Source organism: Eutrigla gurnardus (assembly GCF_963514095.1).
Source record: "Eutrigla gurnardus genome assembly, chromosome: 8".
Lineage (NCBI taxonomy): Eukaryota > Metazoa > Chordata > Actinopteri > Perciformes > Triglidae > Eutrigla > Eutrigla gurnardus.
Window position 1 is genome coordinate 5,588,060 of NC_139922.1, and position 11,945 is coordinate 5,600,004.

At 43.6% G+C, this 11,945-nt stretch overlaps 2 protein-coding genes across 3 annotated transcripts; both read left to right on the forward strand.

The window, feature by feature from the left end:
• Positions 1 to 182: 182 nt before the first annotated feature.
• On the forward strand, positions 183 to 2,496 carry phlda3 (pleckstrin homology-like domain, family A, member 3). 2 transcript variants are annotated; one of them, XM_084014434.1, is made up of 2 exons: positions 183 to 876; positions 1,942 to 2,496. In XM_084014434.1, the coding sequence occupies exon 1, from the start codon at positions 447 to 449 to the stop codon at positions 864 to 866; it is 420 nt and encodes a 139-aa protein (XP_083870560.1). In that variant the 5' UTR covers positions 183 to 446; the 3' UTR covers positions 867 to 876; positions 1,942 to 2,496. The 2 variants fall into 2 exon arrangements, with proteins under 2 accessions (XP_083870560.1, XP_083870559.1); XM_084014433.1 differs by having other exon boundaries at positions 184 to 876; positions 1,961 to 2,496.
• Positions 2,497 to 9,105: 6,609 nt separating this feature from the next.
• Positions 9,106 to 11,801, forward strand: tnni1a (troponin I type 1a (skeletal, slow)). Its single transcript, XM_084014431.1, has 5 exons — positions 9,106 to 9,204; positions 9,475 to 9,606; positions 9,952 to 10,041; positions 10,390 to 10,566; positions 11,110 to 11,801. The coding sequence occupies exons 1-5, from the start codon at positions 9,109 to 9,111 to the stop codon at positions 11,212 to 11,214; spliced, it is 600 nt and encodes a 199-aa protein (XP_083870557.1). The 5' UTR covers positions 9,106 to 9,108; the 3' UTR covers positions 11,215 to 11,801.
• Positions 11,802 to 11,945: the final 144 nt, after the last annotated feature.

The window sequence follows — 11,945 nt, forward strand, 5'->3', positions numbered from 1 at the left end:
CTAAATACCTGTATTTCTGTTAATAGACAAACACACAGTGCTGCTAAATCGCGTCGTCGACGTGCACTCACCGACTTGCACGCGCGCGCGCCCACACACGCCCAGATCTCCTCTTGTTGTCACCAGGAGGAGGAGAGGAGGAGGAGAGGAGGGGGAGAGAGGAGGAGGAGGAGAGGAGGGGGAGGGCCGCACTAGGAGCCGGGCATGTTCAAACATATATCCAGACAGACCAGCCTTCCAGCCTCCACGGAGTGTTGTTGTCATTGCGCACGGATCAGAGTTGTTAATGAAGACCACGCTATGTGTCTATGTGAATAATGTCAGCTCTAACCGATGTGTGTTTTTCCCGAGTGACACTCGTAGTAAGACATGAGTCGTGTGATTAACGGCTAAGAGACGCGTCGGTGTGTTTGGATTCCGTCTGAAGACTTCGGCTCGGTGTGGCCATGTCTTTCCCGACCAAAGTGATGCGAGACGGGCTGCTGGAGAAGCGCAGCAGCGGGCTCCTCCAGCTGTGGAAGAGGAAGCGCTGCCTGCTCACCGAGGAAGGGCTGCACTTGCACGGCTGCAAAGGCGGCGGCGACGTCCCGAGCTCGGCGCGGAGCTCCAGAGGCAAGGAGCTGCGCTTTGAGCGCATGGTCACCGTGGACTGCGTGGAGTACAAGCGGGGGCTGGTGTATTTCACCGTGGTCATGGCTACGGGCAAGGAGATCGACTTCCGGTGTCCGCAGGACGGCACGGCGTGGAACGCGGAGATCGCCTTGGCGCTGGTGCGCCACAAGAACCAGCAGGCAGTGCAAACGGGACGGAACAGGCACCTGTCCACGTCACACCTGGGCAGCACCGGGGAGGATGAGGAGCTCTGACCTGGGGAAGGTATGTCTTCATGGAGGGGAATGACATTGGGACATCTCATGGGAGGTTATTAAAATAACTTGATACTTATTTACATTTAATTGGCTGTCAGGTTCACTCTCACTCACTTGGGTTCCACTGTTCCAGCTGCAGCTTTGTGTCACTGAGATTGACAGTGGAACCCAAGTCAAGCCATCTCCAACAAATCAAGGGGGAAATGTTTAAATGTCATACCATTTCCCATCAAACATCCCGCAAAAACGCCCAATCACTTCAGCCACTGACCTCCCTGGTGACCTCCCCCCTTGTTGTTGAAGGGGTGCTAATAGTCAAGAGAGGTGGTAGCTTACAGTGATTGGATGGAATGAAAACATACACAGACTCTTGGGAAATGAGGTGGAAGCACTTCCAGTTGGACCGCTCCAGTCTTTAGACGTTCGGAGTCAACGTCGTGTCGGTTTCCCCCAATCCAGTGAACGGCCTTAAATGCACCACAGTCGTCTTAGGACATCCACCCACTCTCACTTCAGGACATAATTAAGATGCAATGTGAGCCTCCAAAATAACATCTGCCTGCCTCTCCCTCACTTGGCAGCCAAGTATTTTTAACACACACACACACACACACACACAGACACACACACACACACACACACACACACACACACACACACACACACACACACACACACACACATACAGCCTTCTCTGATGTATTTAGCTGACACAAAGAAAACATTGGGGGAGACAGGAGCGCCGCATGCATCTTTTCTCAGCTTGTTCACATTTTTAGAACACAATCAGTTCCATCAACTGACAACAGTGTTTGAAACTGGTCACTGAAATTGCAAACGTTCATGAAGTGAGTGTGTAAATCTGAACTATGAGCTCATAGTCCAGGAATCCACAGCGATGCTTCCTTAAGAGAGCTGCAGAAGTCAAGTGCCCAAATTAACTCAGTAGCTGGGGTAACAGTGTGACATAACTCACTACAAATGCATGTTGTACAACACCATCAGCCACTCAGTGTCAAATACATGAAGTAAGCATTGAATATTCAAAATCAGCTTTTGTCTTTTTCTCCAGGATTTCAACTTTTTTTTAGAGTGGCGAAGGATAGACGACACCGGATGCATCAGCTGGCTTCTGTGGTGCACGGCATGATGGGACATCCAGAACGGCCATCAGTGATTTGGATTAAAGTGCCGAGAGCAAGTGTCTCAGACACTCTTTGTATGTGAGCTTATTCACACTGTCATACAAACAAAGCCCTGGGATCCTGATATACTCTATGGATTAATATGCTTCCGGTCATGGGGGAGAATCTGCGTAAGGAAGAGATGGTGTCATTTGGACAGAGACTGGGGAGCCGGGACACTCTTTAACCTTGTGCCTTTATGTTTGAAAAAATATCTTCTATTTTTCTTCCACATTTTCTAACATTGCTGAGACACTTTATTTCTGAAGTCTTACTTTTGATGGAAACACATTGCTGTTGGACTTGGCTTTGAAACGCTTCTATAACAGACAGAACAGATCTGCATGCTTTTTCTTAAGTTGGACACTAAGAAGAAATATTTTTGCTCAAATTCATTGCACATTGTATCTAAACCATGTTCACAGTATTACACTCTTAAAAGGATTAAATACATTTTTGTCAGTTATCCTGAATGTTTCTATTTTTTGAACATACTTCTACACTGGAACATACAATGTATCTTAGAGCGAAACAGTCAGCTGCAATTTATTTTAGGTTCAGCCCATTAATTGCTGAGCTCATTTGTTTCCAGTTCTGTGGTATAACCTTGCTGTTATAGCCTCTGGGAAGTACACACATCCCCAGACACACACACACACACACACACACACACACACACACACACACACACACACACACACACACACACACACCGTGGGATTGCTCTCCTGCTTTTGTGTGTGTGTTGAAGTCAGGACACCGTTTGTTCTTAGTAGTGTGGAAGACTAATGAGAAGCGCAGTGAGCCTGAGGCATCCGCACACAAACATCCACTCACACACACTCACCTATACAATCACCTATACAGAAGCCTTACGTGCACACCCAGCATGCAATTCAGCAAGGTCTCAGCATCAGTCGACTCTTTATTAGCAAGGCATAAACATATTGTTCAATCAAGCATATTTTGTCTGTGTGTGTGTGTGTGTGTGTGTGAGTGTGTGTGTGTGTGTGTGGCTGTGGGACTCAGTGCAGGTCAAGAATAAAGGGTTGATTGTGTAGCAACTTCTCCCGTTACTGTGGAAAACCCCAAAGAGCCACACCACATGAGTCAGCAAGGGACCAGGAGTACTGCAAGAAGTGGATACACCCAACAGAGTGTTTGTGTGTGTGTGTGTGTGTGTGTGTGGGCAGGTGTATATACACAGAATACTGTATGCAAAGGAGATCATAAACTTCCATCTTAGGCTGGGCAATAAAAGATACCCTCGATAGAAATATAAGACACGGCAGATAGAACCTCAACAGAACTCATTCCTTCCATGTTTTGACAGACAACAGGAACAGCCAATGATAGTGAGGATAAAACACAATCACGTGGCTGAGCTAGAGTTACAGCACGTCAGGTTAGGAGCGGAGTTTACTACGACTAATGTTCCCCCAAAGTCGGGTAACACCACCAATCTGTTGACCATCTGAGAGCCGTCCTCTAGAGCAGCACAATGCAGGACTTTACAGACCCAAACCAGGACCGCTGGTCCCTCTAAAACCACCAGCAACAGACCTTACGGTAAAACAACCATGAGACACACAGTCTTTATGTTCACCTTCATTTACATGGGAAAGCTGCTTGAATTTGGAATGAGGATATATACAGAAAGATTGTGTCTATTTATTTGTGGGTTTGTTAACACAGTGTGAATCTATACAAAAGAAATGAGACAGTGAGGATGGTGGACAGTGATCACAATATTCTTAATCATCCCTTGTACACTCAACATATACTGCAGACCTGCTCTCTACCCCTTAAGACCCCCCCCCCCCCCCAAAAAAAAAACAAAAAAACAAAACAAAATGATTGTCTGGTAAAGAGGGGTAGAAGGTCCAGTCCTTGTGAGTGTGTGTGCTCACACTATTCAGTGGAATGTCTTGTCTAAACATCACAACCTTTGTCCAGGGTGTCTGGTTTTCTCAGCAGATAAACATACACAGACCGCTGACCTGCTATTTCATAAACCAAACACTAGCTCATGAGCTCATATAGTTGAATGCATAGGACAGACATTATGGCAAATGGGACACCTGATGAGTTGATCAGTCCTTGTAAGAAGAGAGAGCATGTGTGTGCACACTACACTGCAAAAAAGTTCTTCTCATATTTACCAAGCGGAGCTGCTGTGTGAGTGGGAGACCACAAGAGGTCTGTCTATCTCCTGTTGAGTGAAGAGAGCTTCTCTATTCACAGTTGTTTGGCTGGGTGTGTCTGTAAGCCTTCTCCATGATTTGCACATCGTTGGCCCACTTCATGTAGCGCAGGCTTCGATTTTAAATCAATATAATCTGTCTTGTGTAAATACTACTTTGTGTGTGTGTGTGTGTATGTGTTCTCTTGGTTTATATTATCTTCAATCCAGATTGACATACTTTTAAACATACTGTACCATACCACTGTGATATGCATCAAACATTCTTCTTATCCCCCCTCTTTCTTCTAGACAGTTTGTTGGTTCCTGATCTGTCAGTGTCTTAATGTTGCCATGTGAGATTCTCACATCAACAATCAAGAATTGTCTTGCCAGCTCATGCATTAAATGCAAGATACCATGGTGCTCTAATAAAAATGGCACCATAGTAATTTGGTCATATACCTCAATGGTACAATATAACTGTAGATGTTTGGTAGAGACCACATTTCCATGTCACAGTACAATGGTAAAACAAACCCCGATGATTGGTTAGTGTCACAGCTGTTCTGACATGTGCTGCCTGGTTTAAGTGGGAAAACAATGGGCATAAATCTTGAACTTAAAAATATTAAATTGTTGTTGAAAGCATCACATCATAAAACAACATCAAACTAATGGTTATAATGGTATAATAAATCCATCTGTCTTCATTCATGCATGTTTAGATCTTATAAGCCTTTCTGACCGTACGTATGTTCAAATAAGTCATACAGAAATGTTCAAAATAAGCTATAGAATTAAATATTTCCAATATTTAATGTAATTTGACTCTCAGGTCATACAAGTATTTTGGTCTGTTTTAACCCCCTTTATTAGTATAGCAGTGTTATTAGTATGGAAACACACCTGTTACAGCATCAGCAAGTGTAATAGGCCTACATGTATTTCCAGTTTTACAATTCTGTGTTCCGAGTTTTGGCCTTTTGCTTTCGTTGGGGTTACAGTCAGGCCCTGGAAGCTTCATATGTCTGTCCAGAGGGTCTGTCTGGGAGGCTTGATGTCAGACAAAAGAATCTCAAGGATCTCCTGCAAATGTCACATTTTGATCTGCGGTTTGAGGTTTAGCTGTGGGTAAACAAGACTACAAGTCTACCGGCTATGTGAGGTTGTACTTGAGCACAGTAATACTATGAGCTCAACGCTAATGTCCGCATGCTAATAGGCTCGCGTGGCAATGTTTGCTATGTTAGTCATCTTAGTTTAGTGCATTAGCGTGCTAACATTTGCTAAGTAGCCCAAATCACAAAATAAACAGCTGAAGATAATGTCATTAGTTTTGCAGGTATTTGATCATAGACCAAAGTTTTGACCTGATGACTGCTAGAGGAACAGTCAGGGGATCACCAACACTATCACAATCACGTGGGAGACATGTTTTTGCACCATATTTCATGGCAATCCAACAGTTGTTGAGAAATTTCACCCCAAACCACAAAAGACAACTTTGGGTTACTAGAAGAAAAGTCAGGTGATCATCAAAAGCCGGTAACAGAGGAGACACGAGGCGAGACGACCTTATTTGGACAGTCTGATTGACTGGGGCTGCGGTCAAATAGTCTATTTCTCTTAGGAAGGTTCCTAACTGAAGAAGTGACCCAGAAGTAAACAAGTGGCCGCCATGATAAGAGCCGTTTGATTCTCTCATGCAAAGGAAAGGAGCTCCAATGCTTCCTTTCAGAGCTCCTTTAGCATCGGATACAACAGACCTTCCTTTACCAAAGGAAAGGAGATCACGCCGACCCACAATTCCTTGTGAGAGCAAAACATTCATAATCAACAAGAACAACTATTAAATCACCAAAATGGCGTGAAATATATCCAACCCCTTTTCCATATCTCAAACAAATAATAACTTCATTTATTATATAAACTCTTGTGACTTGAAGCCTGGATTCCTTTTTTTAAAGTCAGTTCCAACCTTGGAAATTACATAGTATTAGTGACCTGTGGTCCACATGTGAGATACCATAATGCTTTATTTGTCCCACATTGGGACATTTACAGTGTTCCAGCAGTAAATGAGAGAGTTGGTTCAATAACAAGATGCATCAGTTAAACAAGCAATATTGGCATATAGTCAGTGATTAAAAGGGTAGCATAGCAAAATGTAATTGAACGGTTAAAGTCACATTATGACACAGTGTTGGTCTGTTGGTTTACGGAGCAGAGTTGATTGTAACAGCAGGAAGGAGGAGCTGCTGGAACTGAAGCCGGTCAGTGAACCAGCTGTTTATAGAAACAACAACATGGGGAGACGTAGACGATGTGCTTTTTGTAGTCCATTATTGTAGTTTATGGCAGACGCATGTCAATCACCGGTGTCGATCATCAGCAGTCATTAAATGACGCAGCTTAGTGAAAGTCCGGTTGGATTCTCTGAGCACCGCGGTCGACTTTTCCTAAATCCTGATGAGCTCTCTTCCCAACTTTCCTTGAGCTTGTGACGCTTTACCCCTGAGGTCAAGAAAAAGTGGTTCGGAAATGATGTTTCATCGTTTGGGCATGTCTGTCAAAAAATACACCAAACCTAATGGTGGCACATCAAAAGAGTCATCAGAGACATCCTCTGGAGATTATACATTTCTGTCCAAATTGCATGGTATGCCATATAATACTGTTGAGATATTTTGTGGTGGACCACTCTTTTCCATCCGTAGAGCCACACGTGTTACTGTATAATAACAGTCATTTGCTGTACTGTAAACTTATAATTCCACTGACTTAAATACTAAATATATATTTTTTTAATCTCAGTTTTATTTATAGTCCTAGTATAAACATAAAACACCTGCCTATAGTTCTGAATTAGTTTTAGCTCATCTTCTGAGTTGCCATCATCATCATCGTTATCAGCCAAAATTCCAGGGTCTGACTGCTGGTTTATTATGAATGTGAGAGAGACAAATGGTCAAAGCAAGATTAGGCAGTACGAGAGAGATGGGGCTGACTAATTATAGCCTCCACTAACAAAAGAGAACGCAACAATGAGGGGGTGGAGTGGGTTTGTGGTTAAATAGAGGGGCACCAAATTGTTGGCTTCATCTCTGATCTGTCCATCTTGCCTCTGCTTTCACATCTCTCTGTCCTGCTTCATCCACCGGTAAGGTCCCTTTATGGTGTGGTCTATCAAGCTTTTCATGTGTGGTGTTTAGATTCGTACAGTATACTGCCATCTGGTAGAAGGAGGTATTGGTAGAGATGTTATATCATGTTTGGGTGTCGTTTTGTCGACTGCTTGGTGTCATCCTTTGGGCTGTGGCTGAACCGAAATCATAAACGCAATAGCCAGAAAACTCTGCAGAATGATTCATTAGAATTATACCAACCGGTTCGTTTTAAACTGTAGCCAAAGCAGGTCTGACGTGAACTTTCCACAGCACCATGGGCTGTTTCCTTCTCGTTGCCAATTTGGCTGCACCACAGAGGCTCAGAAGCATCCATGAGTTACTGGCCGCAAATCCCTGATCCAGACTGGGCACCCCAGAGCACAATCACCCTCCACAGCTGTTTATCAGATCCCTGGTCTATTTGGGGAGACAGGCCACTCTAAATTCCTCTCCCCAAGATAATCCCAAAGAGAAAGATGGGGATGAGAGATGGGTGAGATGGATGAGGGATGGCTATCAGTCTGGAATGTTCCTAATCCGCTGAAGCTGCTTTAACCCCATCACGCTATAGGAGGCCTTAGGTGCAGTCATTCTCAACTGGACTCCACATGCAAAATGAGAGAGGGACATTAAGAGAGAAGGGGTGAGAAAAGGTGAGACAGCGATGGGCTGAGTGCTTTAAATCACTTGTTGATTAGATGAAGGCCAGAAGACTCAGGGAGAGATGGGGTATGATAATGTGAAAACAAAACTATAGGAATGAGCCGACAAGATGACTTTAAAGGTATTCTCATTATCTGTCACATTTGGTCAACAACATTTCCTCAGCAAAACTGTCCACAGAGAGGTCTGAGAAGGAAAAAACCGAGACATGATTCTGGATTCCTACCGGTTTCCCAAACTTACATTTTACGACAACAATCAAAATGCCATTCATCTCCATTGTATTGTGACAATACAAGTGTCAGCAGCAGAGATCTCAAAGCCTTAATAATCTCAATACTAGACTTAGAACTGGAACCATTTATCCTTAATTTGACCTACCAATTTCAACCATTAAACAGTTACATTCAGCTATTTATCCATTGGTTTCACCTAATGATTGTAAACATGTATCCAATACATTAAGCTACTCGAACTGTTTATTCATTCATTTCATTGGACAGTTTATAACAATTACCATTAACTAACAGTTTCAGCTTTGCTTGCTTCCTAATCTTATTTCATGTATTCTTTTCTTTTAATTCAAAAATTGCTTGAGCTTCTCCACAATCGTTTCACGTACCTTCAATCAACTCCAGAAGTATCGTGTTTGGGAATCAAGGTCTTATGTACGAGCCCATAGGCTTTCTCTCTCACAACAATCCAGTCATGTGAAGCTATGATTTCCCGGCCTGCTTTGAAACATTGAAACAGACACACTCAGCAACTGTTCAGCGTTTCTAATCTCTTCTCTTCTCCTCCAGTGAGATCTCAGCAGGATGCCTGAACACGTGTGAGTGATCTTATTATAGATCATACTCATTCATGCACACAAACACACAAACAGAAAACAAATATATTTGTTTAGGAATCATTTTGGTCTTCCTTTCCTTTAAATCTTGTCCATTTCTCTTTTACAGGCAGGAGGTAAGACCTTTTTTTCCCGCTGACTACTAAAGTATTTCTGAATGCTAAAACGATTCTGATAATGATATTTTGACATGCAAGTGACTGACTTATATTTGAACTGTTTTGTCCTGAATTTTTCCATCCAGAGGAAGCCAAAGATATCAGCTTCAAGGAAGCTGATGCTCAAGGTAACGCAGATAATGCACATCATAGTTCTGCGAAACCGTAATGTAATACATGTGTTTGACCAGAGGAGGGCAGCAGGAGTCATGTTCTCAGTAGCTGCACTGTATCCTCTGATGTATCTGAACATCCAGTCTATACATGAGATCTGAGATGTGAGAAAGAAAAAAAAAGCCCACAACAAACTAACAAACGTGATGCTGATGTGCTCTTCCAGGGCATTTTAAGAGCATCCTGTATAACATTGTATTGTATGTTGATTCATATTTGTTCAGAGTCTGATGGTGGCAAAGGCCAAGGAGGAATTGGAGCAGGAGGTTGTGGTTAAAGAGGAGGAGAAGCAGAACTACCTGTCAGAGAGAGCTCCTCCTCTGAACACGAGCAGCCTGAGTCTCGCACAGCTTCAGGTAACTTGTTGTCAAATGTCCTGAGTTCTTCCATGTTCTTCACTCTCTCCACTGGCTCTCCAGTCATTTAAAACACATGAACGTTGCTAAAGAAGCTGCATCTCACTGCATTCTACAACAGGCAATTGTTGATGATCCTCTTCCAATCTTTTCAACAACTCTGCACCATAACTCACCTGCACTAATGTTTCCTCAACCAAAGTAGTTTTTTCTACTAAAGCATGTATCTGAAATGTTTCCAGATGCACACATTTGAAGTTGTCTGGAAATCGACTGATTGAGAGAGTTGATCCCTTTGAGAAAATGCTCATTTTTAACGTTGGTGTTTTATGCGTGTATGTGAAGGACCTCTGCAGAGAGCTTCATGCCAAGATAGATGTGGTGGATGAGGAGCGATATGACATTGAAGCCAAAGTCATGCTCAACACACGTGAGGTATACATGACTTCCTCAGCCCATGTCTTATGATCACAACTTGTAAAGGTCATATAACAAGGGTGTCCAGTCTTATCCAAGGAGGCCTGGTGTGGGTCCAGGTTTTTGTTTTAGCCCAGCACTACCTCACCTGATCCAACTCATCAAGGTCTTGATTTAAGACCACAGTTAGTTAATGAGTGGAATCAGGTGTCTGAGTGCTGGACTAAAACAAAAACCTGGACCCACACCTGCCCTTCTTGGATCAGATTGGACACCCCTGTCAAGTAGATTCAGCAGAATTGTCATCATGAGAAAATCATGCCTCACTAATGGTAACTGCCTTTGAATGTTTTCTCCGTGGTCCAGATTAAAGACCTGAATATCAAGGTGTTAGACCTCAGGGGGAAATTCAAGAGACCTAATCTCCGTCGTGTGCGTGTGTCTGCTGACGCCATCCTTCGCTCGCTGCTGGGCTCCAAGCATAAAGTCTCCATGGACCTCCGGGCCAACCTCAAGTCTGTCAAGAAAGAGGACACTGAGAAGGTGTGCAGAAGGAAATAAAACACTAATGCGTGCACTCACACAACACGAGCACACAATCGAGGTAGCTGTAGGGAATACTATAGATACAGTACACGGCGTGATGTCAACCACAGAACACCTGAACAGCATGTTGATGTGTGTGAAGGGCGTGTTTGAGATACCGAGCAGTGGGTCAGTGCAGGGCGGCGGCCGTGTGTGTGTGTGTGTGTGTGTGTGTGAGTGTGTGTGTGTGTGTGTGTGTGTGTGTGGGAGAGGTGGTACAACACAATGACCCCATTGTACAGAGAAGAGCAGCTTTTGTGAGCGGTTCTGCTCCTGGTTAGCGTGTGGATATTAGTGTATCTGTGTGTGCCTGCATGAATATGTGTGTCTCTGTGAGTGAACTAGGTGCTGCAAACCAGTTAAACCAGCAGAGTCATAGAATATTCTCATAGGAGGCCTCAAAGGCTTAGACACAACAATGATGATAATACCTGCTCTAGTTCCCAATCTTCAGAATAACCGCCTCTCTGTTCTACCATCTACCTCTGTGTCTGTCTGCAGAAGAGGCCAGTCGAGGACAGCGACTGGAGGAAAAATGTGGAAGCCATGTCAGGGATGGAGGGAAGGAAGAAGATGTTTGATGCTGCTAAGGGACCTGCCCAGTGAACCCAGAGGGGGAGGGGCTGGGGCCATGCCAGTGACATCACGTATCACAACCAGTTCTCGTGTTCCGACGGTGTCTACTGCATCTTCTGATTAATGCCGTCATTCTTATGTATGCTCCTGCCACAGAGCCCGTCTCTACTTCTGCTTGAGAACTGATCTGTTGGCTGTTCGTTGGTATGGTGTTAAAATGACTTTATCTATGTGCCACTTGGACTTTTTTCTATCGTTCTCATAACGGAACCACAGAGATTTAGGCCTGTTTGTACGGCCAAGTCAAAAGAAAGCAACTTGTATCTCTAGAAGACAAATGTGGATATTATTGTAACTTCATCAGCAGGCCAAATGAAATTATAGCCAATAACAATATGGCCTGACCAAATTGAACTGCATCTTTGCTACTCTTGCTTGATGACAAACTGTAAGCATGGCCTATGGATTTGTGAATTGTAACGACATAGTGTGTATTTCATCAACTGGATTCACAACAATGAAGCACATAGAGTGTATCTTCACTTCATTGTGCTTTTCTCTGTGTAAACGTGTGCTGCTGACTGAACAATGGCTTTCTTTAAATAAAGAACTAAAACACCTGGCATCCCTCCCTCTTCTAAGGTGGAAGTAGTCCCTGTGCAGTAGCTTCATGTTAGAGATAGAGCAAAAATATTACCATCCCACTCAGGATTCATTGCAAACATTAGGGTGATCCCTAAACTTTTCATTTAGCACAGTCA